Raw genomic sequence first — 26054 nt, 5'->3', positions numbered from 1 at the left:
CAAAAAAAAAAAGCTGGAGGAGAAATGCCTTACAGTATTGAAATGACAACTACTTTGTCATGTTATTGTGAACATTTTAGGTTCTATGTTGGCTGTGAGCTTTGTGCTAACTGGTATCATGGCGACTGTGTTGGCATCACAGAAAAGGAAGCTCAGAAACTGGATGTGTACATCTGTAATGATTGTAAACGGGCACAAGAGGGCAGCAGTGAGGAATTGTACTGTTTCTGCAGAACGCCATATGATGACTCACAGTGAGTGCGGACACGCGCATCCCTTTCTCATCATTAGGCAGCGCATTGCTCTGGCTTTGGTTAAATGCAACAGATTACAATGTGCTTTTATTTTGGCTGTTCCCCCCCTGCCCCCTTTTCCCATTCCCTAGCTAAACACCCCTATTTATTAACCCCCCTCCCCACTATAAGAGCATGTTGAACACACGGGAACACTGGATGCGTTGAAATAAAAAGGAATATGACCATTCTCTCTGAATAGGCTGCATGCTCTCTCCCTTGTGTAATTACTGCATATCACACCTTGGTGGGAATCTGGAAAGGCTACGTTGTGCTTTCGTAGAAGAGGTTTTCTTCTGTTATGTGGTCTGTTGCATCCGTGTGTTTCAACAAAAGCATCTTATATATTCTACACACTTTTATTAAAGCCTTATAGAAACATATATATGTTGAATGCATTTGGAGAACCCCGGATATTACAAAACATATATAGATTTGCAAAGTAATTCCTCCTCACCCCCCCCCCCACTCCCCTCACACACAGATTTTTATATATATATATTAGTTTTGGGGGTCTTAATGTTTGTATGCTTCATATCTTATAGTACATGTGAATGTGTGTTTGAACTCATTGCAAGTTGTTTGTCGGCCAGTTTTCTATCCGTTGCTCTTTTTTCCCTCGCCACCGAATTTCACCGCTCCGGTTTGTGTTTGTGTTGCGACTTGCAGGTTTTACATAGGATGTGACCGATGCCAGAACTGGTTTCACGGACGCTGCGTTGGCATTTTGCAAAGCGAGGCGGAGTACATTGACGAGTACGTCTGCCCGCAGTGCCAGTCCACGGAGGACGCCATGACGGTGCTCAGCCCGCTGACCGACAAAGATTATGAGGGGTTGAAGCGGGTGCTGCGGTCTTTACAGGTAAGGGAAAGAGAGGTGGTTATAGGGTTTGTACTGCAGTCACCGCTATGTACTGTAAGCTACCAAGGAAATCGACAGCTGCACTATTTTACAGCAGGGGTGGCCAGCTCCAGTCCTCAAGGGCCACCAACAGGTCAGGGTTTCAGGATATCCCTGCTTCAGCACAGGTGGCTCAGTCAGTGACAGCCACCTCTGCTGAAGCAGGGATATCCTTAAACTCTAAGATTGAGCCACCTGTGTTGAAGCAGGAAATGGTTAGCACAGGTGGCTCAAAGCAGGGACTGATTGAGCCACCTGTGCTGAAGCAGAGACTGATTGCACCACCTGTGCTGAATATCCCTAATAGGGGCCCGGTTGGAAGCGCGCGGGGCCCGGTTGGAAGCGCGCGGGGTCCCCCGGTTGGAAGCGCGCGGCTACGGGTTCTCTACATATCTTGTGATGTACCAACTGAATGAATAATGCGATTTCATCCTCTCCCGTAGACTCACAAAATGGCGTGGCCCTTCTTAGAGGCGGTGGACCCCGTCGACGCACCAGATTATTATAAGGTGATCAAAGAACCTATGGGTAAGTACAGAGTGGAATACTTCTATAGAGAACGCATAACTCCACGTGAGATCTGTTCTGTGTGGCTCGGCTGTTGTTACGACCGGTTCTCTCAAGCAGTAATAGAAATGTGTACAATAACCTTAACCTCCGAATATAAAATGGCTGCATCCGTCAACCGAAAACGCAGCCTTAAATAAGTAACCCCCAATCCCTGTGAACCCCCACATTGGCACGCGAAAACGTTTCTGAAAGTAGGAAGCCGTTGATCAGAGCCGAAGTTTGCTTGAGGCTGTGGCCTGGACCAAGAATGACAAATACTTTGTCCTATCCAGCACACGGGGATTGTTTTTAAGGCCCCTTTAGAATGACTTCTTCTTCTGTTCACCATACGCGGGAATGAACAATCTGTCCAATTTTTTTGAAAGGCTGTGTACAACCCCCGCCTCCTTTTCAAATGCTTAGTGATCCGAAATCTGAGCCATGAGCGAGCTCTCAAACTTGTACACACACCAAACAGGAGGTTTTAAGTACAAGTCTCTAATTCTGGCCATGTTCGCTCTCTGCACCTCCTGCATATAACCCCTACAATCTGTTCCTGGTCCCAATTATCAACGGCTGTTTTAAAGCAGCAATACCACATTCAACCCCCTTTTTTTTTTTTCTTCCTATTTAAACGTGTAAAGCGTGTGGCAATGTATAATTATTCGTCCTTACCCAAGCTGGCAATCGTTTGGTGCGCCTTGAAAAATCCTTATGGTGTTACTAACATAATGGCTGCTTCAGTCAGTGTAACTCAGCAGCTACAATGTATCCTTATATTACTACGGTAAGATTACCTATGGTTACAATTTGCAGCTCAAACGGTTGGGAACATTGGCAACAAATGACCACAAACAGGAAAGTGTTACAAAGATCTTGCACTGCTGGGGAGGTGGGCTAAAGCTGCTATTGACATCAAAGGATGCTCAGTATATTAAACTCATTAAAAATGTAATTAAGAGTTGAATTTTTTTTTTAAATGCAGTATTATCTAATACTTAATTACCGATTCATTAAAAAAAAAAAATATATATATATATATACATGTATATATAATGTCACATGTTTTGCTGCTCTAAATTTCTAGGGGGGGGGCGCGGCGGTTACAGGGGCCCCGCGCTCTTCCCCACGGCAATTAAATGCCGGTGGAGGCGTGAGGCCTCTGTAACTGCCTTACCTGGTCTCTGCTGGGTCTTCGGCGACGCATCGTCATGGTTCACGCTGCGGGGTCACGTGACGTCATTTGATGCGGTGTCCTTAGGAGAGGGGGGTGCGAACGCTGTGGCTCCCAGGCAGGGGAGCGCAGCTCAAGAAATCTGCGCACCCCTGCTCTAAAGAGTCCTGGTTATAGAACTCTCCCAGTAAGTTTATTTTGGGTTCTTAATAACCTTTTTAAGGAGCATTGTTGCAAGTTACAATACATCTTGTGACCGGCATCATAGTTCTCCCCCGGATCCTCCTAGCGCCGGGGTTTCCAACCTTTTTTTGGTTAAAGTACCTTGTGTGAAATTCTGAGGAACCCCGACACTCTCTAATAGCGCGTCTGTGATCAGATGCATTGTAAGGAACCCCAACCCTCTCTAATAGCGCGTCTGAGATCAGGTGCATTGTAAGGAACCCCAACCCTCTCTAATAGCGCGTCTGAGATCAGGTGCATTGTAAGGAACCCCAACCCTCTCTAATAGCGCGTCTGAGATCAGGTGCATTATAAGATACCCCAACCCTCTCTAATAGCGCGTCTGAGATCAGATGCATTGTAAGGAACCCCAACCCTCTCTAATAGCGCGTCTGAGATCAGATGCATGGTAAGGAACCCCAACCCTCTCTAATAGCGCGTCTGAGATCAGATGCATTGTAAGGAACCCCAACCCTCTCTAATAGCGCGTCTGAGATCAGATGCATTGTAAGGAACCCCAACCCTCTCTAATAGCGCGTCTGAGATCAGATGCATTGTAAGGAACCCCAACCCTCTCTAATAGCGAGTCTGAGATCAGATGCATGGTAAGGAACCCCAACCCTCTCTAATAGCGCGTCTGAGATCAGATGCATTGTAAGGAACCCCAACCCTCTCTAATAGCACGTCTGAGATCAGATGCATTGTAAGGAACCCCAACCCTCTCTAATAGCGAGTCTGAGATCAGATGCATGGTAAGGAACCCCAACCCTCTCTAATAGCGCGTCTGAGATCAGATGCATTGTAAGGAACCCCAACCCTCTCTAATAGCACGTCTGAGATCAGATGCATTGTAAGGAACCCCAACCCTCTCTTATAGCGAGTCTGAGATCAGATGCATTGTAAGGAACCCCAACCTTCTCTTATAGCGAGTCTGAGATCAGATACATTGTAAATTATTCTGCATTTGGTACAATTTTCAAATGACCTGATAATTGCAGGGAACCCTTTAGGGTTCATAGGAACCCCTGTTTAAAAACACTGTCCTAGTGGCTTATTTCAAACAGATACAACTTAGACACTTGGGTGAAGAAGGAAGAAATCACTAATCCACGGAGTGAAGCGCAATCCTTCGTCCCAGGGTGCACGAGTTCACCACAAACGTGTCCAATATAATTAGTTGTGTTTCTCACCCGGCTCCTTTCGTTCTCACGAGTAAAAGATGCGCTTTAAACATTGGGTGTCTGACAGAGGTCAGGCAGGCGCTTCCCGGCGTAATAAAGCCCGTTACGTTAGCTTCTCTTCCCACTTTGCTCCAGTGAAGGTGGAGACTGTTTGCTACAGTTCAGTAGCCCAGATCAGACGGTCTCGCTAAGCGGGCAGGGACTTTTATGAGACACAGTGGGATTTGCAGGAAAGACAAACACAGGGAAGGAATGCACAGCGGAAAGAAGCAAATTAACCTTGTTTGTTCAGTTGTGCCTGAATAGGATTTGTTAACCTTGTAGCTTTGGGTTACCTTGCATTGTAAGCTTGACCGCTGGGCCCCCAGTACTTTTCAGTCCTCTCCTGCGGTGAGAGGATAAACAGTGGAATTAGTGTTTAGCCAGCAGAAAAATGACACATGAATTGGCTAACTGCTTTGTTATACACGCTCGCATCTTACAAATGAGTCCTGATCACTGTAATATTAGGAGTGTTTCCACTGTCAAACGCATTGGTGATGGTTGTTCAGAGATGTCCGGAGTACAGATTTCAAACTCCGTTATAAAGCTGCTGACATGTGAGCCTGAAGAAGGTGCAACTTGAAATGCTTTGCAAGGTCTTTGCCATTCTAATAGGCTGTAGCAGGTCTCGCCCCCCAAGCCCCTCCTTCCATCCTTCCATCCTTCACACAAGTAACACTTAGGTCGAGCACAAGGTGGCGGCGCAGGCCCCAGCGATGTGTGCACTAGGGTGCAGGAGATTGGGGAGGCGCTCGGGGGGCGTGGCGAGCGCGTCACGGAGCTCGTTCGCCCCTCATTGGCTGAACCAGCTCACGTGACGGTGACTGCAGCCCTTAATCACAAATTGACTTGTCTGGCCAAAATGTAGCAGCGCCGACGCACTGCAGCGCCGCGGGCACTTGAGGAACTGCAATAGAAAAGCAGGTAAGGGTCCCGAAAGTGCAAGCGGGCGCACACAGCAACGCCCCCACCATGAGCGCGGCCGTATGCTGCCAGACCGTATGTCTTTTTTCAACCTCATCTACTACGTAACTGTATAGTGCAGCTTTTAAACATACACTGGGCTTCCACAGAACTTCAACACCGCCAATGTTTCCGGCCCAACTTGTGCTGTTTCTACGCTTTCCCCCTTTTTTATGTGTTTTGAATGAAATGCTGAAGAGCCTTTGAAATAATGACATTGTCCGTGCCAGGGGATGCGGGGGGTGGAGGGGGTGTTGTCGAACGTGAAAGAGCCTGCAGACATTTCCGTGCGGGATTGCGGTCTTCACCGTTCTCTCCTGTTTTATAGACCTGGCCACCATGGAAGAGAGGATACGGACGCGTTTCTACAAGAAGCTGACCGAGTTTGTAGCGGACATGACCAAAATTTTTGATAACTGTCGTTACTACAACCCCAGCGACTCCCCTTTTTGTCAGAGCGCGGAGGTCTTGGAGTCGTTCTTTGTGCAGAAGTTGAAAGCTTTCAAGGCGAGCAGGTAATACGGGGCGCGGAGAACCTTCCAGAAACCCTTCCGGGGTTGGAATGAATGGGGTGTTTCGTTTGCAGACTGCTGTCCTATAACGACCGGGATACGTCACACCAATATTTGTATCAGGCAGAATCGGAGCTACTGAAAGTCATATTGCATTGGGCATTATCCAGCCGGAGCCTGGCTCCCAATACCGATTAGTGCTTTAGTGGAGTGAGAAGCCATTGAACTGAACAGCTTCCGTGCTAGCTGGCGATTAGTGAAAAAAAATCCTTTGCAGACCTTAAATAATTTTAAAATAAACATTCTTACCATGGCTAAGTCAGTCGCGCACACTGATATAATATGGGGAAACGCAGGCACGCTGTCCCATATACAACCTACACCCTATACTGTACCTAGCTCCGTTTTTAGTCAATCCAGACCTTGGGGCATCACTTTCTAAGCGCATGTTTAAGTTAATGGGGCAGATTTCGTTCATGCGAATGCTTCATGTTGGGTGTTACCGTTTCTTCCAATTGTGAAACCTACCAAAAACCTGTTTTTATAGAGTGGTTTGGCCTATATTGATATAACCGGTACCTGGGGAACATTATAGGCTCCGAATCCTTTTGTGCCACACAGAAATGGCAATCCCCGGCTGTATCTTGCTGATTGCATGAATGTGCCTGCCTGCTCTATACATGCTTTTTGACCGGCCTTATGTTTCACAACTTTTAACAAAGCAGAAATAGTTTTTGGCACTTGTTTCTGATTGAGCCACGCCTGCAATCAGTCCCAGCTTCAGCACGGGTGGCTCAATCAGCCACCTGTGCTGAAGCTGGGATATCCTTTAAGTACGACCTGTTGGGCGGGCTTGAGGACTAGAGGTGAACGCCCCCTGGCCTAGTGTGCTTATCTAACCATAAAAATAAAATGTATCTCTGTTTAAAAAAATATATATATATACAGAAGTACACGAAGGGGTATTCTACCTTCGCTGGCACCTTTTAATGCAAATATTTGATTACAAAGCGATATTCCCAGAGATGTGCATAGGGTCGATAGATATAGCCCCTCTATAAAAGGAGACCCCCTTAAGCTTCCTTTTGTAACACCATTTATTACATTGAAATTGCCAAAGTTCTAGGTGCCTGAAATCTGTGAAATGGCACAAATATATATATATATATATATATATATATATATATATATACATATATATACATATATATATATATATATATATATACATACATACATACATACATACATACATACACACACACACACACACACACACACACACACACACACACACACACACACACATACACACACACAGTACAAGGCACTATTGAATTCATTTGACGTATAGTTTGGATCGACTTAACTGGTCCAAAAAGTATTTTTTAGCAAATATGACAGCATTTAATTTGACACTGGCACTCGCACCGGTTTAATGAATAAACCCCCAGTCTGGGCAGAATCTCTTGGAAACTCCCGTTGACCCGAATGGGCCTTTCCATGCCATAATGTTCCCATCAGCACCATCGCATTGTAATGAGTTGTCCCCTTTGTGCGAAATGTAGCTCCCCGATGAGCTGAGGTGGCCAATCCTACATAGAATAGATCAGTGCCTGTGTCACCGCAAGTGTCACCGCATGTGTCCAGTGTGCCGTCACCATGCTTCTGCTTGCCTGTGTCACCGCATGTGTGCCTTGTGCAATGCTTGTGCTTGCCTGTGTCACCGCATGTGTGCGTTGTGCAATGCTTCTGCTTGCCTGTGTCACCGCATGTGTGCGTTGTGCAATGCTTCTGCTTGCCTGTCGCCGCACGTGTGCGTTGTGCAATGCTTCTGCTTGCCTGTGTCACCGCATGTGTGCGTTGTGCAATGCTTCTGCTTGCCTGTGTCACCGCATGTGTGCGTTGTGCAATGCTTCTGCTTGCCTGTGTCACCGCATGTGTGCGGTGTGCAATGCTTCTGCTTGCCTGTGTCACCGCATGTGTGCCTTGTGCCATGCTTCTGCTTGCCTGTGTCGCCGCACGTGTGCGTTGTGCAATGCTTCTGCTTGCCTGTGTCACCGCCTCTGTCACTGCACATGTGCGTTGTGCCATGCTTCTGCTTGCCTGTGTCACCACATGTGTTACCGCACGTGTTACCGCATGTGTTACCGCACGTGTTGCTTGCGAGCTTGTTTGTTCATTCACCCTGCCCATGTCTTTCTTTTCTTGCAGATTGTGATACTTTTTAGTCTGGCCTTTTTAACTGGAATTGCAGCTGGATGTTGGATGTTGTGTCTCTCCATGTTGTTTTTTTGGGGGGAGGCTGTTTTTTTCCCCTTGGCGTTTCCCCTTTCCGGGGAAAAAAAAAAAAGTACAAACCGCCCCATTTCTCCAATCATTAAATGTTGAAAACAGGGATGCAATGTGACAAGGGCCCACATTGGCAGTACGAAGAAATAAGCTAGAACAATTATTGTACACCTTTGCAATATACTGTATTACGGTCATTCGACAAAGTGCCTGAAATTGTATTTTAATGTATAAACCTGGCGGAGTTTATGAGAACTGTTGAACGGCACGAAAGGGGGTCTCGTGACCTGTTCCTGACTGCAGCTGTGCATCAATCATTGTAAAATAATATATATTTTTGTACATATATTGTATAATTCACCAGAAATGGTCACACTTGTGAATGTCTCGTCATTAGTAATATGGATTAGTAAAAGTTTATCGAACGTTGTGGAAGCGTTTCCTGACACCTCATGTTTTATTTTTACGTCGCCGGACCTTTGAATTGCTGCAAATGCCCGAGCGTTACACATTCCAGCACAGGGTTCCGGTTCTGTAACGAGTCAGCCGCTTACATGTTTCAGCCCAACTGACTTCTGAAGTACATTAACTGATTAAAGCCAGGGGGCGGGCCAACTCCAGTCCTCAAGGGCCTCCAACAGGTCAGGTTTTCAAGATATCCCTGCTTTAGCACAAGTTTCTCAATCTGTCCCTGCTTCGACTGAGCCGCTGATTGAGCCACCTGCACTGAAGCTGGGATATCCTGAAAACCTGACCTGTTGGTGGCCTTTGAGGACTGGCGTTGACCACTCCTGGATTAAAGGGCCTATTTATTAAAGTTTTCTGGAGACTAAGCCAGCGCAAGCAAATGGCAACCGGGTTTACCAAAGGAAAAACTGCAATGGGATTAGTTTTCTTTGGTAAATATCGTGCAGGGTTTTTTCCCCACTGGTTTCGCCCGTCGCAAGATTTGATTAAATACGCCCCTGGGAATCCTGACAGCGCATCTTGTGTTTCTTGTAAGGGATCAAGCAAAGGATTCTTAACTCCCTTATTTTCTGTATCCTGCAGGTCTCATAACAACAAACTGTAGTCTACTTCTTAAGCTCAGCGTGCAAAGGTATCGCACAAGCGGCAAGATTGGGTTATCAAATGTTTAAACGGGAAGCCAGACTTTATTTTTTTTTTTTAATGATCATTGTTGGGTTCACCTGACACAACTCAACTTCTTTGTATTATTCACCGCAATCGAAATAGGATTCTTGACTTTATTTTTGTCCAAAGGACAAAGGAGAGAGATTGGGGGAATTCCAAATCGGCATCAATTTTTTCTAGCCCTGAAAATCATTGTATCCTTGTGGCAAAAAGCAGGAAAACCTTGGTTTTAAGAGAGCAAGCCAGGAGGGCAAGCGGAATCCGTAATACAAAGCGATGGAGTTTTTAACTCGCTCCATGGAAATGCCACAACTGTTCTTCAATGAAGAAGCTGGTTTAAAGTCCACACATAACTTTTGACTGTATTTATTTATTGTTGCAAAAAAAAAAGACGCTTTTTTATCGCTGCCCTCATTTGTCAAACTAATGATTTTTTTCTTATAAAAATAAAAAAATAAAAAATCAAAGACAAAAGAAAAAAAAACACGGAAACGCGCCAGGTCCCGCTCAGTTCCCACATAACTCGTTCCGTCTTTTAACACGATTCCTGTAATTAAAAGTACAAGACCTGTGTCTTTTCTTTCTATGAAAGGAGCTGCTATGTACACGTGTGCACACTCAAAACTGGTGAATCAACAAAAGAGTTTATTGTTCATGGGGGGGGGGAGATATAAAAAATAAAATAAACAAATTATCTTGCATAACAATGCCAGGCTGAGGACTACAGACTGTTGACTGGAAGATACTTTACAGCGAGTCAGACTGAAGGGTCAAACATCGATTTTGAAGGTATCTTGTTTGTAAACATTTGTCCGATTTCAAATTTTTTTTTTCCTTTTTGTATTAAAACTCGAAATATGGATGTATATGAAACAAAATAAACGGAGATCAATTCTTCTCCCCAGAGCTTAGAGATGTCTTTGCATATATGCCGGTTTATATTTTTGTATTTATTGCAATTTTGTGCTTTTTTTTTTTACACATATGTTTTTAAGCCGTCATGGGTTGAATTCAATGAGCTTGGGTCGTGTCGGCTGATACTAGGCACAAATCCAGAGCTGCTGTTTACTTCATGTGTAACTTTTGTTGATTGCGATGATTGGAACTCACTATGTAATTTAGTTTTAATGTCTCTTACATTTTTAGAATATTGAGCAAACTGCCCGGGAAATACACAATTGCACATGAACCATATAGCATGCATGCAGCAGGTAGATTTTTCAGCTGAGCGCTCTGATTATACGGCTGTCTCTAGAAATACACCATGTCTGAAAAGGGCGACGTTACACCGTTTCGCAAATCAATATGCTGCAGAAATGTCTTTTAATTACTAGAAATTTGGGGATAAGAGTAGCACAATCCGAAAACCCCCATTGAATATCACGGTAACAGTGTTACGGTTTCAGAAACGTTATATAGCAAAGAAGTATAACTAGAGAGGCATTCACTCTAGCGTAATTTAACTCAAATTTATGCGCTAATGTTTTGTGCTTGATTCGGACTGAAACTGCAGATTTATTGATCTGCCCTTTTCTGTTTTCATACTTTTATTCAACTTAAAACATAAGCTCACATTGTTCCGTATGCAAGTAATCTTAACCTATTCTGTGCCAAAGGGACTCTGAATGTTGCAGGTTTCCTCTGGCACTGAATGAGTTAAAGCAGAGGTGGCCAACTCCAGTCCTCAAGGGCCACCAACAGGTCAGGTTTTAAGGATAGCCCTGCTTCAGTCAATGACTGAGCCACCTGTGCCGAAGCAGGGATATCCTTAAAACCTGACCTGTTGGTGTCCCATGAGTTGGCCGACCCTGCGTCAGTATTGTAATCCTCGCACACCAGTTCCCTCCTAAGAATGTGATTTCTCTGCATGAGGCCATGTGAGCGTTAGGGGAAACGGTATGCAGATCAAGGAAACTGATAGGTATGGGAAGGCTATTTAAACCCAAAGCATAGAAACAGAAGTGCAAGCGTATATACAGGGAGTGCCACGGCATACAATTATCCGAATCGGACATTTGGTCCTGCCCATCTCGCCGCAGCCATGTCTCCGCCGGACACTCATCCGCCAGCCGCTTTGTCAAGAACAACTTAATTTAGCGGTAAGGGAAGGTGGGTTAAGGATAGGGTGTTTGAGTAAGCGGTTAAGTTTTTAGGGTAAGGGTTAGTTGGTATTGGGGGTTAAGATTAGGGGGTTTTAGGGTAAGGATAAGGTCCCTGCGGCGAGGTACGTAGCGGCTGAATACCGGCAGATTTGGTTGTGGAAGAACTGCGACTAAATGTCAGACTGTAAAATTATCGTTTTAAGGGTAAATGTGTGGATTGAAATGAGTACCACCGGTCCTACTGCCAGTGACCGCGGCACTGCTCTCCTGCCTGTGTTTGTGTCCGTCAAATACATCTTGGGCTGTCCCGCAACGTGCGGTGGGGGGGGGGGGGGGAGTTCGGTGCAAAGGCTGAAGAGGAAGTGACGTTCACTTCCTAGAGGGGCTCGTTGAAGCTGAGCAAGGCCTCATTTTGTGTATTAAACACGTGTGCGTTGATGGATAACAGCAGCACGGGGCCCAGCTTCAAAAGGTGAGGGCCGAGTGCAGAACTCACAATGCTGGTGTCCAGGTCCCAGTACGGGCGCCGAATAATGGCACTGCCTTTTCATGTGAAGTGCTAGTTGGGAGCCACAAAACAAGCATGAGGATGCTGGGTTATTTGTAAGGATGTGACCGCCCTTTTTAATGGTTAAGTGTCCAAGGCAACAAGATGTTCACAGAGTATTACAGCACACAAAGGAAAGAATCGGTGTAGGTGGCAGTAGTCTCCATCAATTTGGAGACTGCTTTTCTCATTAACTTTCATTCTACACCAGGGGTGGCCAGCTCCAGTCCTCAAGGGCCACCAACAGGCCAGGTTTTCAGGATATCCCTGCTTCGGCGCAGGTGGCTCGGTCACTGACTGAGCCACTTGTGCTGAAGCAGGATAACCTACAAAGCTGGCCTTTTGGTGGCCCTTGAGGACGAGTTGGCCACACCTGTTCTACACAAGAGTTGCCCATTACACTATGATGGTGCCGTTTGGGGCACGGTTGCATCGAAATTGCTATTGACGTAAGTGGGACTTTCCATGCTCTGAAGCAGCGAGGCGGCCCAGCGATTAATAACCTGCAATCCGTTTGGATTTTCAAGCAGTGAAAGGGTTACAGCGGATAGGCCAAAATGGTATAATTATCATATTAATATCTTTACTTGTCTAATTTTGTGTATATTATACAAAATATGTTTGCCATTTATAAATATATATATATAAATATATATATGTGCAGCAGTTTTCCCTGTGCCTGGTTCCCCCGATGCCTGTGTAAGCGCAACCTGTGATCGCAGTAAGGCACTTCGACAGTTGAGTGACCCTCAAAGCTGCTGTTGTGAAGTCGCCTTCCCTCCGCTGCAGATAGTTTTAGTCTTATGCGTTTCAATGGTGCTGAATCTTTCTTCGCCACGGCGAGAACGGCTTCACGGAGTTGGGAACGGAGGCCACGAGGCTGAAGGAAAAGGCCACGGGAGGGGCCCGACTATTTTTTTTTTTTTTTTTACAAGCCATCCGTGGTTATGGTTACATTGTATCGTGGTACATTTTATGGAATGGTGTCGCTGGGTCCCAGTTATGTTCCAAATCAGTCTGGGATGCTGCAGGTATGAGAGGAGGGAGGGGGACCTATTAGTAGACCATCTGTTAACTTCTGTACCTCCCAAAACACCTTGTCACAACACGTGGAGAGGTACCTTGAAAATAATCACCACCCCCTTTCTTTCTCCCCCCTCACCCTCTCTCTGTCCCTGTCTCTCCCCTTTCCCCCCCTTTTCTCTCCCCCCACTCTCTCTGTCCCGGTCTTTCTCCCCCCCCTCTCCCTTTTCTCCCTCCCCTCTCCCTTTTCTCCCCACCCTCTCCCTTTTCTCCCCACCCTCTCCCTTTTCTCCCCACCCTCACCCCTTTCTCCCCCCTCTCCCTTTTCTCTCCCCCCCCTCTCTCCCTTTCTTCCCCCCCCCCCCTCTCTCCCTTTTCTTCCCCCCCCCCCCTCTCTCCCTTTTCTTCCCCCCCCTCTCTCCCTTTTCTTCCCCCCCCTCTCCCTTTTCTTCCCCCCCCCCTCTCTCCCTTATCTTCCCCCCCCCTCTCTCCCTTTTCTCCCCCTCCCTCTCTCTCCCTTTTCTCCCCCCCCCTCTCCCTTTTCTTCCCCCCCCTCTCTCCCTTTTCTTCCCCCCCCCCCCCTCTCTTTTCTTCCCCCCCCCCTCCCTTTTCTCCCCCCCCCTCCCTTTTCTCCCTCTCCCTTTTCTCTCCCCCCCCCCACCACCACTCTCGACTTTCTTCCCCCACTTCCCACAAAATGGAGTCGAGCCCCACGGTGTTATCTGCATTTGGCATGAACGGCCGTTAGCACTTTGCGGCTTTTTCTTCGGTTAAACCTCCGCACATAGCTGCCGCTTCTCACAAGTCCGTCCCCAGACCGTAAACGTCCACCAAGTAGCTGCTGCTGCTGGGGGCCGCGCGGTAACTCCATCCCCCTGTGGTATACCTGCCCCATCACTATATACCTGCTCCCTACAACACAACGCAAAGGAAACGGCTTCAAATTGTACTTTTCAATCAAATCAAAAAAAACATCAAATATTGTATATGTTTTTTTTTTGAAAATTTCTTTGCTAGATTTCATCCTGTTTTGCAGAAAATGTATAATGGAGAAAACAAGCCACTGATTTGCAAATTATATAGTGGGTTTTGTTATAGAAAATGATATATGGTGCAGCATAGCACAAGATGTGGTGTTGGTCTAAATAATTTTGGCATGGGTGCTCGACTCCAGTCCTCAAGCCCCTTCCTGCAACAGGATATCCTTGCTTCAGCACAGGAGGCTCAGTCTCAAACTTAGCCTCTGTCTGATTGAGTCATCTGCGCTGAAGCTGGGATATCCAGGAAGGCATGGGGGACTGGAGTTGCGCAGCCCTGCTTTGTGGTATAGGAAGAGATAAAAATGGGGATTTGGGTAAGACGGTAGACGGATATGCAGAGGTCATTCGTAGGACTAATACTGTATGTTACTGGGAAAGTTGGAAGCGTTAAATGTGCTTGGGATTTACTTGAACTGAACTCTTTACCAAGCATATGTTACAAAGATAGCCAGCGCCTGCGTGCACGTGCGACAGACAGGACAGGATCCCGACAATGTTCTTGGGCTGCGATTATAGTGACCGCGCGCCGCGAACAAAAGGCCGTACCTCTATGAGGCCGGCCATCGAGCGCGCGACCGCACGCGGGACTCTCGGCCAGACAAACAATTTTGAGTTTATCACGGCGTGCGGTTTCAGCCAATGAGGGCGAACCACTCACGTGACATCACGGCCACGCCTCCCCGGACCTCCGTGCAGGTTTCTCCCGAGCAACAGGCACGTGTGACGTCACGTGTGTGGGGCCACTATGAACACGGCCTTGGTTGTCCGAAACGTCGCCCATTTGCGTATTTTTGATGGAATAAGTATACTTTTTACTGCTATTGAGTGAGTGCTTTGGACCTGCCTCTGTCCATCTATGTTCTTCACAGCTGGATGGAGATCGTGCGTGTGTGTGTTAACTGCTATTCATTTTTGGAACACAATACACAATACAACACAATTTGAGTAGAGATGCAGTTATGATAACACTATCAACACACTATTAACACAAACTAAGGAATACTTGGATAACAACGTAGAACAGCAAAGCAATCAAAAGTATATTCTGAATACAAGATGTATTTTGTTTTACCAGTAACAACGTTTTCCCTCGTGCTTTTACTGGCAAAATGATGGTTTGTTTGTATTTACCGAGTTTGAAATCCAGGCAGGCTTTGTGGCAGCCCAGCGTGTCCACCGCGAGTATCTTGACTCGAAAGAAAAATCCGTCCGGGGTTATGTACAGTCGGTTCATTTTATACAAACCATCACTGTTCACGAGCAGAGTAATCAGCTGGCGTCCTGTACTGAGCGTTTCTACATTGTGCACGATTCCATTCACCGCTGTCAGAATGAGAGAGAGAGAGAGAGAGAGAGAGAGAGAGAGAGACACCACTCCAGCAGCAGTAAATTCATTGCCCGTACAAGCATACCTGCCAACATCTACAAGCTGTCGTCATTAATATGTGTTGGTAAAATAAAGGGAGATCTCGTAACCCTTTCACTGCAGGAAGACCTGTGTCACCTGAGTGTGCCACTAGGCTAATGGGCTCGCAGCCATGTGGTTGCTTGCGGGAGCCATCCAGGGCGTGTGCGTTGGCCCGAAGTGGAGAAGGGCTTCACTTTAATGCCAATGGTGATCTCCACCAAGAAACATAGCCTGCCATACCGTGTTAGTTATAAAGATCTCTGGTGTGCAGGCTCCCACGAGGAGGAGCGGCTCAGAGACGCTGACTATGATAACGCACACAGCGGAACCTGGTTCAAATCCCGGTATTAGCTCCTTGGGGAAGGTCACTGTATCTCCCTGAGCCTCAGGCACCAACAACATAGATTGTAAGCTCACCTGGGTGTCTGTAACATTCCTATATGCTGCAGGCCGTGCACTATACTGTAATTGCGATGCGCTGTGGGACAAAAGGGCTATATTATTGTTATTATGATGATGTACAGGGGTAACTTATAAGGGCAGCGTATCACCAAGTCGCCGTACATAGGGAGAGATATCCACTGTTCTTACCGCACAAAACGAATGTAGCGAGTTCTGTATAAGACAAACCCTTTAGTCATGGCGCCCAACGGAGGTAAATAATTACCAAAGTCGCTGTTACAGAAGGATTCTCTCTCGTCTTTCTCCTTGTGGCACTCTGCCAAACAAATCCTCTCCTTGCTGTCAGAGTCTGTAAAGAACACGCGTGTACAAATGACAATCCAACATGGTACACGGGCTGATGTGGCTGGATAACTTCCTAGTTACACATTTCACCTTCTAAACAGCCATTAAATGGTTTGCACCAGGGCTCTTCAATTGGCGCCCCACTCGGGACCTTGATGGTGCCCCTTGGACTCTCTGCTCCTAATTTCATACTACTGGCCACCGGATTATCAATAGAAAGTTGCAATGTGACCCTCAGGACAAAATGAATGAAATCTCAGGAACTGCGAGATCGCTAAAGGTGAGGGGCCCGCGGTTCAGGTCATTAAACACCCCCTTCCCTGCCCCCCCCCCCCCCAAAATGTCCACAGCATACTGCTGCTTTAAGTAGAAATTACATCGTGCAAATGTTATAATAAAGTGTATCAGATTCTGTATTTACCCCGTCATTTTTGATCACCTTTTTTCTGCATTAAGTAGCTCCTCCAGATCTGGTATCAAATGAGAAACATCAACTTTAAGAAACTCCATCAACAAGCTTCTTACCTTTGATGCACTTGTAAGTTGCCTAAAACATGGTGTGCCAAAGACCCTTTAGACATGGTGTGGGCAAAATACATCACGGGCCACTTCTCTCCGCACCCTCTCCCCGGGCCCTAACTGTGGCGTGGGGCCTTACCCGGCGGTGACACAGGGAGCCCACCACGGTGGTCCCAACACGGAAGTTAGGCCCCACCAGAGGTCGGGCCCAACTTCCATTATCACCGTCTGGGTGGGCTCCCCCTTTGCCGCTGCCGTGTAAGGCCCCATTTTGGGGGCCCAACGCTGCATCCAAGTTCTCAAGGTCTCAGTCTCCGGGTCCTAGGGGGGGATAGGGGGAGGAGGGCGAGAAATAGATGGAAGGGGGAAGAGAAGGTTGGGGGAGAAGAGAGGGGGAAGAGTGAGTGAGGGGGGAGAAGAGGTGGGAGAGAGTGAGTAAGGGTAGAAGAGAGATGGGGAGGATTAAAAGGGAAGGGCACAGTGGTAGAAAGAAGAGTGGCAGAGTGAGGGGGGTAAGAAAGAGAAAGGGAGGGCAGATGAAGGTGAGAGGAGTGGAGAAGCTGGTGAGGACCTACATTGTGTGTGGCCCATCGAAGCTTAGCAAAACTTGTAAAGTGACCCTCCGGCCAAAATATTTGCCCACCCCTGCTTTTGACTGTAAACTCCTATGAGCAGGAACCTTCTAACCTATAAATTCAGAATGAGATAACCTATTTCCTGACCCCATTGTACTGCTCTGCTGCATACGTTAGGTTAGCATCTTGCCAACAAATGCTAATAATAAAATATATAGCAGATCACCTCTCTTGAATGCATTGAATTGATAGAGTAGGCTGGACGGCTGGCGGTTGGTCATCCAGGATGGTTTGCTGGAGTTACGGAGAGCTTCTCCGTGCTTGTAATGGGTGACCTTACGAGGCCTGTTACTCTCATGGTCCTTTGTGTCGTACCCATTGGTCCTGCTTCCTTTGGGATCCTGTAGATGCTGAGAATCGGTCAGTGACCTGGCTTTATGATGGAGCGAACTTGCATGGTGGAAAGAAGAAGAGATCCTGGTGCCAACAGGCTGCAACCTGTCCAGCTGGAAGTGATGGGAATTCCCGTAGGCCGGGGAAGAGAGCTGGACACCTCTGTGGATACCTGCAGACAACAGAGCCGTTCGCGGCACGTTTACCATCCTCAGCCCGGTATTATTGTCCAAGGCCAGTTTGGCCTTCGTCTTCTTATCTGGCGGCATCGTCAGCTCCCCTTCATCTTTCTGCCCCTGATGGTCGGCTGAAGACAGATGTCCACGGCTGGTGGAGCTTTCCAGTGAGAGGCTCCGAGCTGGGGCCATGACACTGGTGGACGTCCCTTTAGAAGGGATCTTGTCAAGGCTGGAAGTTGTGTTCTCAAAGACGTGCGGGTCCCTGACAGCCGACGATATCGAGACGGGTCTTATATCAGGGGGCGGAAGACCTGAGTTTCAAAAGCAATGGAAAAACACGTTGACTTTCAAGGTTATTTTGTTGCCCTTTAACACAGGGGAGGGGCCAACTGCAGTCCTCAAGATCCCCCTAAAGGGTCGGGTTTTAAAGATATCCCTGCTTCAGCACAGGTGGCTCAATCAGAGGCTGGGTCAAAGACTGGGCTTCTGATTGAGCCTCCTGTGCTGAAGCAGGGACTGATTGAGCCACCTGTGCTGAAGTAGGTACTGATTGAGCCACTTCTGCTGAAGCAGGGACTGATTGATCCACCTGTGTATCCTGAAAACCTGACCTGTTGCAGGGGCTTGAGGACTGGAGTTGAAAACCCCTGCTTTAACTCATTAATTTAAAAAAATAATATATATATAATGATATACTTATTTAAGCCCTTTACTACAGACTGATACAAAGTACACAAAAAATACTAATTCAAGTAATGGGGTTTTTCTCCTTAATAGACCTGGTTGTTGGGTTTTTTTGCAGCCGGGAAACTTTGCTGATTGAAGAGTTTCTATTGTACAGAAAAAAAGTGAACAGGGAAAAGCAGATTCAGAAGATATTCTGCTGCATATAAATTGTATCCTTAGGAGACTCTCTAACCTGTTACCGTACCCCTGTCCCACGCTACCTGCCACCGTACCCCTGTCCCACGTTACCTGCCACCGTACCCCTGTCCCACGTTACCTGCCACCGTACCCCTGTCCCACGTTACCTGCCACCGTACCCCTGTCCCACGCTACCTGCCACCGTACCCCTGTCCCGCGTTACCTGCCACCGTACCCCTGTCCCGCGTTACCTGCCACGTTCCCCTGTCCCGCGTTACCTGCCACGTACCCCTGTCCCACGTTACCTGCCGCCGTACCCCTGTCCCACGTTACCTGCCACCGTACCCCTGTCCCACGTTACCTGCCACCGTACCCCTGTCCCGCGTTACCTGTTACCGTACCCCCGTCCCGCGTTACCTGCCACCGTACCCCTGTCCCGTGTTACCTGCCACGTTCCCCTGTCCCGCGTTACCTGCCACGTACCCCTGTCCCACGTTACCTGCCGCCGTACCCCTGTCCCGCGTTACCTGCCACCGTACCCCTGTCCTACGTTACCTGCCACCGTACCCCTGTCCCACGTTACCTGCCACCGTACCCCTGTCCCGCGTTACCTGCCACCGTACCCCTGTCCCACGTTACCTGCCACCGTACCCCTGTCCCGCGTTACCTGCCACCGTAACCCCTGTCCCGCGTTACCTGCCACCGTAACCCCTGTCCCGCGTTACCTGCCACCGTAATCTCTGTCCCACGTTACCTGCCACCGTACCCCTGTCCTACGTTACCTGCCACCGTACCCCTGTCCCACGTTACCTGCCGCCGTACCCCTGTCCCGCGTTACCTGCCACCGTAACCCCTGTCCCACGTTACCTGCCACCGTACCCCTGTCCCGCGTTACCTGCCACCGTACCCCTGTCCCGCGTTACCTGCCACCGTACCCCTGTCCCGCGTTACCTGCCACGTACCCCTGTCCCGCATTACCTGCCACGTACCCGTCCCGCGTTACCTGCCACCGTACCCCTGTCCCACGTTACCTGCCACCGTACCCCTGTCCCGCGTTACCTGCCACCGTAACCCCTGTCCCGCATTACCTGCCACCGTACCCCTGTCCCGTGTTACCTGCCACCCTACCCCTGTCCCACGTTACCTGCCACCGTACCCCTGTCCTACGTTACCTGCCACCGTACCCCTGTCCCACGTTACCTGCCGCCATGCCCCTGTCCCGCATTACCTGCCACGTACCCGTCCCGCGTTACCTGCCACCGTACCCCTGTCCCACGTTACCTGCCACCGTACCCCTGTCCCGCGTTACCTGTTACCGTACCCCCGTCCCACATTACCTGCCACCGTACCCCTGTCCCGTGTTACCTGCCACCCTACCCCTGTCCCACGTTACCTGCCACCGTACCCCTGTCCCACGTTACCTGCCACCGTACCCCCGTCCCGCGGTACCTGCCACCGTACCCCTGTCCCGCGTTACCTGCCACCGTACCCCTGTCCCACGTTACCTGCCGTGTACCCCTGTCCCACGTTACCTGCCGTGTACCCCTGTCCCACGTTACCTGCCGCCATGCCCCTGTCCCACGTTACCTGCCACCGTACCCCCGTTCCACATTACCTGCCACCGTACCCCTGTCCCGTGTTACCTGCCACCGTACCCCTGTCCCACGTTACCTGCCCCCATACCCCTGTCCCGCGTTACCTGCAACGGTACCCCTGTCCCACGTACCTGCTACCGTACCCCTGTCCCACGTTACCTGCCACCGTACCCCCGTCCCGCGGTACCTGCCGCCGTACCCCTGTCCCGCGTTACCTGCCACCGTACCCCTGTCCCACGTTACCTGCCGTGTACCCCTGTCCCACGTTACCTGCCGCCATGCCCCTGTCCCACGTTACCTGCCACCGTACCCCTGTCCCACGTTACCTGCCACCGTACGCCTTTCCCGCATTATCTGCCACCGTACCCCTGTCCCGCGTTACCTGCCACCGTACCCCTGTCCCGTGTTACCTGCCACCGTACCCCTGTCCCGTGTTACCTGCCACCCTACCCCTGTCCCACGTTACCTGCCACCCTACCCCTGTCCCACGTTACCTGCCGCCGTACCACTGTCCCACGTTACCTGCCACCGTACCCCTATCCCACGTTACCTGCCGCCATACCCCTGTCCCACGTTACCTGCCACCGTACCCCTATCCCACGTTACCTGCCACCATACCCCTGCCCCACGTTACCTGCCACCATACCCCTGTCCCACGTTTCCTGCCGTTTCCACGCACCAGAGCTCCGCGAACGTCCTGCTTTGGGACTTAGTCTATATCAGCCGAAGTGGCCAAAATTCCCTATTCACTTTAGCGGGCAAATTTCCACCAAAAAAAAAACGGCTTTAGCTGATATAAAATTGGGGAAAGGGACATCTTGCTTCCAAGGGCGGGCACGTTTCGCCCCTAAGGTAAGTGATTAGCGATAGCACTAGGGGATCACTTCATGGGCTTTAGGGTAAGGGGTTAAGGTTGGGGGTTTTAGGATAAAGATTAGCATTAGGGGTTAAGGTTTTTAGAGTAAGGGGGTTACGGTACATGTGAAAGATCTTAGACGCATAAAATAGCGCCCTTCGCCCTTATTTTCAGCAATAGGAGTCAAATGAAGGGAGTTTAAATCTTCCTGGGCACGTAGAAGTCGGCTTCACTGCATATTAAATATGGGGGTAGGACGGGGGGGGGGTTGGGGTGTTGCTGTCCAGCTTGGCAGCAAATGCAGTTAATAAAGGATTCCCCTGGCATCAAAAATATGCAGGAATCTGCAGAACAGCGACTCAGATTCCGACCCGACCCCTTCCTGAGCGTGGTAATGTGTCCTGCAGGACAGCGACTCAGAATCCGACCCGACCCCTTCCTGAGCCCGGTAATGTGTCCTGCAGGACAGCGACTCAGAATCCGACCCGACCCCTTCCTGAGCGTGGTAATGTGTCCTGCAGGACAGGGCCCAGCTTTAAAGACGAGTGCACTTTTAAGATTAAATGTTAAAAAAATTAAATAATGAGACATCATTGGATGATGTGACACTGGGGTTTTTTGTTTGCCTTCCTCTGGACCAACAAGTAAGTATAGATATAGGATAAAGGGCCTCATGCAGAGAGCAGCGCTATTTAAAATTGGAGAGGGGAATAAAAAGTAGGTTTAATGGAGAGTTTTATTCTCCATATGCAGAAATGGGCGAAATTCGCTATTTTTAGCATTACTGCATGTGGAGAATTGTAAATGAGGAGATGCGCGCAGCTGAAAGGGAAAAAAAAAATCGCGCATTTTTTTTTTGTTTCCCTATAGCCGGCGAGCTCCTGCTTCTTGCCAACTTTAGTTGGCGGAGAAAATTGGAGAAAATCGCGCCAAAAACAGCCGCTAGATGGCGAGCGCGCCTTTCTGAATTCGGATATTTTTCAGACTGGCGAGATGTAGTTTCTCGCCAGCCGCGCGGCGAGATTTTCAAATAGAAAAAAAAATGGCGCTTTTTTCCTACCTCGCCATTTTCAGCTGTTTTTAGCGCGATTTTCTCCGGAAAATGGCGAGATTGTAAATAGCGCTGCTCTTTGCATGAGGCCCAAAGTATCTGTTGTCTAAATGTAGCATAGGTTGAACTTGATGGACGTACGTCTTTTTTCAACCTCATCTACTATGTAACTATGTACAGTAACTATGTAACTATGTAACTATGAGATGAATATGGGAATCAAATTTTTTTTTAGAAATATTCGGATTTTATTTTGGTAAATGTCATTTTAATTCAAATGTCGCGAACGCAAACTGAAGCAGCACAGCTTCAAATGGACAATGTTACATAGTTACAAACAGTAGTAACTGTGGTTGAAAATTTCAATCAAGTTCAACCTCGCAGATACATTATCCTATATCCGTACTTACAGTGTATTGATCCAGAGGAAGGCAAACAGAAAACCCCAGTGACTCATTATCCAATGGTATCTCCTAAGGGGGGAAATAAATTCCTTCCTGACACCAAATATTGGCAATCGGATTTCTCCCTGGATCCACATCCTTCCCATGTTTACTTATTTGGTATATCTGTGTTCTCTTTTTTAAACAGATATTCTGGTCCATATTAAAGGGCCAGTATATAATATAATATACGTTTCTCCTACATTTCTTCACCGGGCTTTATCCAGTAAGCCACAAAATGACCGTTCTCTACAAGGAGACATATCGTGCGCAACGCAGGAAAAAAATAATAATCCGACAGCATTAAAAAAAATATATAGAGATATTTCTGTAGAAAGAATAAAAAAAGGTTTATCAACGGGCGCCATCGCCAAAAAAATGTTTTCCCAAATAGAATAATGCTCTTTTGCTCTGCATAGCGTTGTTAACCCTTCCAGCAGCGAAAGGGGTAATAGTGGATTTAAATGGGGGGGGGGGAAGGACCACCTTCCAATTCGTTCTTGGTTGCAGATTTAGTTTCAAAATCCAATCGTTCCCGGAGACTAGAACAGAGGGGGGCCAACTCCAGTCCTCAAGGGACACCAACAGGTCAGGTTTTCAGGATATCCCTGCTTCAGCACAGCTGGCTCAGTCATCAGGTGTTGGGGATACCCCTGCTTCAGCACAGGTGGCTCAATCAGTCCCTGCTTCAGCACAGGTGGCTCAGTCAGAGGCTCAGTGAGCCTCTGATTGAGCTACCTGTGCTGAAGCAAGGATATCCTGAAAACCTGTCCTGTTGGTGACCCTTGAGGACAGGAGTTAAACAATGGCTTTGTGCCCTGCTCAGTCACGGACGCTGAAATCCACAATCAAATTCTTTGGCATTATGAGCCGGACAGAAAGCCCCTTCAGCAAACCTCCACCTCTCCCATTCTTGGCTAGCTTTTCCGCGCTCGAGTCGGAAAGGGACCCCGCCGTGTTACCCGGGGGGGGGGGGGGCATCAGCACCCCTGCCAAGGGACGGATTAACGAGACAGGTCGCCGCCTGGCGTTACCACGCCGGTCCCAGAATGATGTGCTGTTTCTAAGACGCAGCCCACTTCGGGCTGCCATTGTGTGAGTAACTGCGTCGCCATGTTTAAGGGGGTTTCACCTCTGTTTGGAGAGCGCTGGGGGAATTCGACCAACTCAAAAGGGACGCTCGGAAAAGTACATAATATAAATTACCTCGTTGTGTCAAGTGTATAGTTTTAATTTGCTAACACTGAGCAGAGAAATACTTTAAAAGGGGCCTGTTTGGACTCCTGTGATGTTAATGACACATCGTTCAGTTTTGCTTGGGAAACCCCCCACAAAAGTGCTGCTCGGGGAAATATAACACGGAAACTCCTATGGATCTTGGGGTTTACATAGGCAATCTTAACAAATATATATCTTTTTTTTGTTTTGTTTTCGTTTTAATATATGCAGCCTTTGGTTATCTTTATTGAAAACCAATTACCTAAGCTGCCGATCGATTCGTTCTCCCGTGATCGATCAGCACAGATCCTGCTTCCCGGGGTTCACTAAATGGCCGCCTTTCAGTTTCAAATCAATCCTTCAGTCAGTGTAACTCAGAAGCTACAATGTATTCTTATAATACATAGTTACACAGTAGATGAGGTTGAAAAAAGACACATACGTGGATCATGTTCAACCTATGCTAAATTTTACGTTTCATATTACTAAGGTAGCATTATGTATTGTTACAGTTTGCAGCTCAAACAGCTGGGAACATCGGCAACAGATTATCACAAACAGGAAAGTGTTGCAAATATCTTGCACTGCTGGGGAGGTGGGCTAAAGCCTGCTGTAGACATAACAGGATGCTCAGTATATTAAACTCATTAAAAATGACATTGAGTTGAATTTAAAAAAAAAAACCCGTAGTATTATCTAACACATCAGAACTGATTTATGTAAAAAGAAAGAAAAACCCGTAGAATATTGCATGGATTGCTTGTTTAGTTCTGGCCACAAACAGGACAGGTTTGCTGCAGGTTGTGATATCTTTAAACGACACAACGTCATGTGCTCAAAGTTTTCAAGCTAAGACGTTTCTACTACCCTGTTGCTCAATATTATTGTTCTAATTCAGGGGTGCGCCACCCCCCCTCCCCCGGCCTGCTCGCGCCCCCCTCTTACCCTTCTCTGCGACATCGGCGGCGTCATTTGACGTCAAGCAGGTAAGAGACATACAGAGGCCTCGCGCGCTCTCCCGACATTTTATTTCAACGTTGTGTTGGGGCCTCTGTAAGCGACGCGCGCCCTCCCCCCCCCCAGTTTGCGCACCCCCTGTTCTAATGTATTGATCAGTTGAAACACACGGCTGCCATATTTATTTTTTTTAATTTATCAGAAATAATTCCAGATCAATAATATCGCACATCCCGCCTCTCACTGCAAAACAGTGCAAGAAAATACACAATCCTACAATGTGATTTATCAGCTGCCCTGGCTGCAAACACCTGATTTATCCTGGGAGGGGGAACCCATCTCAGCTCTCAGGAGATGTTGTTTTGAGGTTAAATCTTGTGCTGTTTTCACAGCAGGAGGAGACCAACAAATAATCCCCCCTTTTTTTTAATATTAAGGTTGGACTCACCTTTCCTTTGCACCGCAGCACCGGCGGAGCCAACGGAGAGGAATAGGAGCCACAGAGCGTGTGTTCTCATCTTAGCGGGGATGTGGTCCTGGCACTGAGTGGCAGAGTTGCTGTTTGTAGCACGTTCCCTGTTCCATGCTAATGAGGGGGGAGCCTTAGGGGAAACATGAATGATTCACTGGAGGAGCCTCTGGAGCTCGACAAAACTGCACCAATTCTTGTCACCCTCCCTCACTGCCCGACTGGGAGTAACAAACCCATTGTGTGTGTTTGTGCCTGGATGTGTTTCCCCCTATACACCCTTTTAAAGCAGCCATCGCCCCCCATAGTCGCCTACTATATGTGTTAGGAAGCTTTCTGTCTGTTCGCTGCACATTTGGGACATCTCATCGTAACCACATTTTTCATGACGGTTCCTGAGATCGAGGTTTTCGTCTATGGGTACAAGTCACAAATGACATCACCACTGATGACCTCACACATGACATCACCAATGACAGTTGGAGACATCACATATGACATCACCAATGACATAACTGATGACATTCCATATGACATCACCAATGACCTAGCTGGTGAACGGCACTGGAAAGGGGCAAGGGGAGATAAAAAGCAACAACAGGTCACTCAGTGCCTTGTCAATTCGTTGTACTAACAAATGTATAATATCAGCATATTGGTACATTTATTTAGTTGATCTGTGCAGTAACTCCTATCTTTTTTTTTAAGGACATGACACTTTATTTTGCACATTTTATTGGTATCCTTTATTTATATAGCACCAACATAGTCTGCAGTGCAGTACAAATGTGAGGTTAAGGGCAAG

General features: G+C 47.9%; 2 protein-coding genes across 6 annotated transcripts in view; one reads left to right on the top strand and one right to left on the bottom strand.

Annotated features, from left to right (window-relative positions):
- BPTF (bromodomain PHD finger transcription factor) overlaps positions 1-10174 on the top strand; it is an 86731-nt gene extending 76557 nt beyond the window's left edge. Inside the window, exons 28-32 of one of the 4 annotated variants that reach the window (XM_075579959.1) lie at positions 81-254; positions 963-1155; positions 1638-1722; positions 5654-5840; positions 9180-10174. In XM_075579959.1, the coding sequence (XP_075436074.1) occupies positions 81-254; positions 963-1155; positions 1638-1722; positions 5654-5840; positions 9180-9201 (661 nt within the window). In that variant the 3' untranslated portion in view covers positions 9202-10174. Of the gene's footprint in view, positions 1-80; positions 255-962; positions 1156-1637; positions 1723-5653; positions 5845-8051 lie in introns of those variants that run through there. The other 3 variants (XM_075579960.1, XM_075579961.1, XM_075579962.1) reach the window with 3 other exon arrangements.
- A 2083-nt stretch (positions 10175-12257) lies between these two features.
- On the bottom strand, positions 12258-25451 carry C22H17orf58 (chromosome 22 C17orf58 homolog). 2 transcript variants are annotated; one of them, XM_075579957.1, is made up of 6 exons: positions 25229-25450; positions 17451-18107; positions 16051-16134; positions 15107-15298; positions 13650-13847; positions 12258-12937 (listed from the first exon to the last, which is right to left on the bottom strand). In XM_075579957.1, the coding sequence occupies exons 1-5, from the start codon at positions 25296-25298 to the stop codon at positions 13654-13656; spliced, it is 1197 nt and encodes a 398-aa protein (XP_075436072.1). In that variant the 5' UTR covers positions 25299-25450; the 3' UTR covers positions 12258-12937; positions 13650-13653. The 2 variants fall into 2 exon arrangements, with proteins under 2 accessions (XP_075436072.1, XP_075436073.1); XM_075579958.1 differs by lacking the exon at positions 12258-12937 and having other exon boundaries at positions 13603-13847; positions 25229-25451.
- Between the last annotated feature and the right edge of the window lie 603 nt (positions 25452-26054).

Source organism: Ascaphus truei, chromosome 22 (assembly GCF_040206685.1).
Source record: "Ascaphus truei isolate aAscTru1 chromosome 22, aAscTru1.hap1, whole genome shotgun sequence".
In the NCBI taxonomy this organism is placed as follows: Eukaryota; Metazoa; Chordata; class Amphibia; order Anura; family Ascaphidae; genus Ascaphus; species Ascaphus truei.
The sequence above is the reverse complement of the archived record's forward strand: the minus strand, read 5'-3'. Positions and strand labels throughout refer to the sequence as shown.

What these genes read in the sequence shown, in the direction of transcription:
- C22H17orf58 (XM_075579958.1), bottom strand. Translation starts at nt 25,298, where the DNA reads ATGAGAACACACGCTCTGTGGCTCCTATTCCTCTCCGTTGGCTCCGCC. An exon ending in ATTCAATGCATTCAAGAGAG is followed by an intron (nt 16,135 to 17,450) that starts GTGATCTGCTAT and finishes TGTTCTTTACAG; the next exon opens with ACTCTGACAGCAAGGAGAGG. An exon ending in CTGCCTGGATTTCAAACTCG is followed by an intron (nt 13,848 to 15,106) that starts GTAAATACAAAC and finishes GTTGTGTTGTAG; the next exon opens with GGAGCAGGTATATAGTGATG.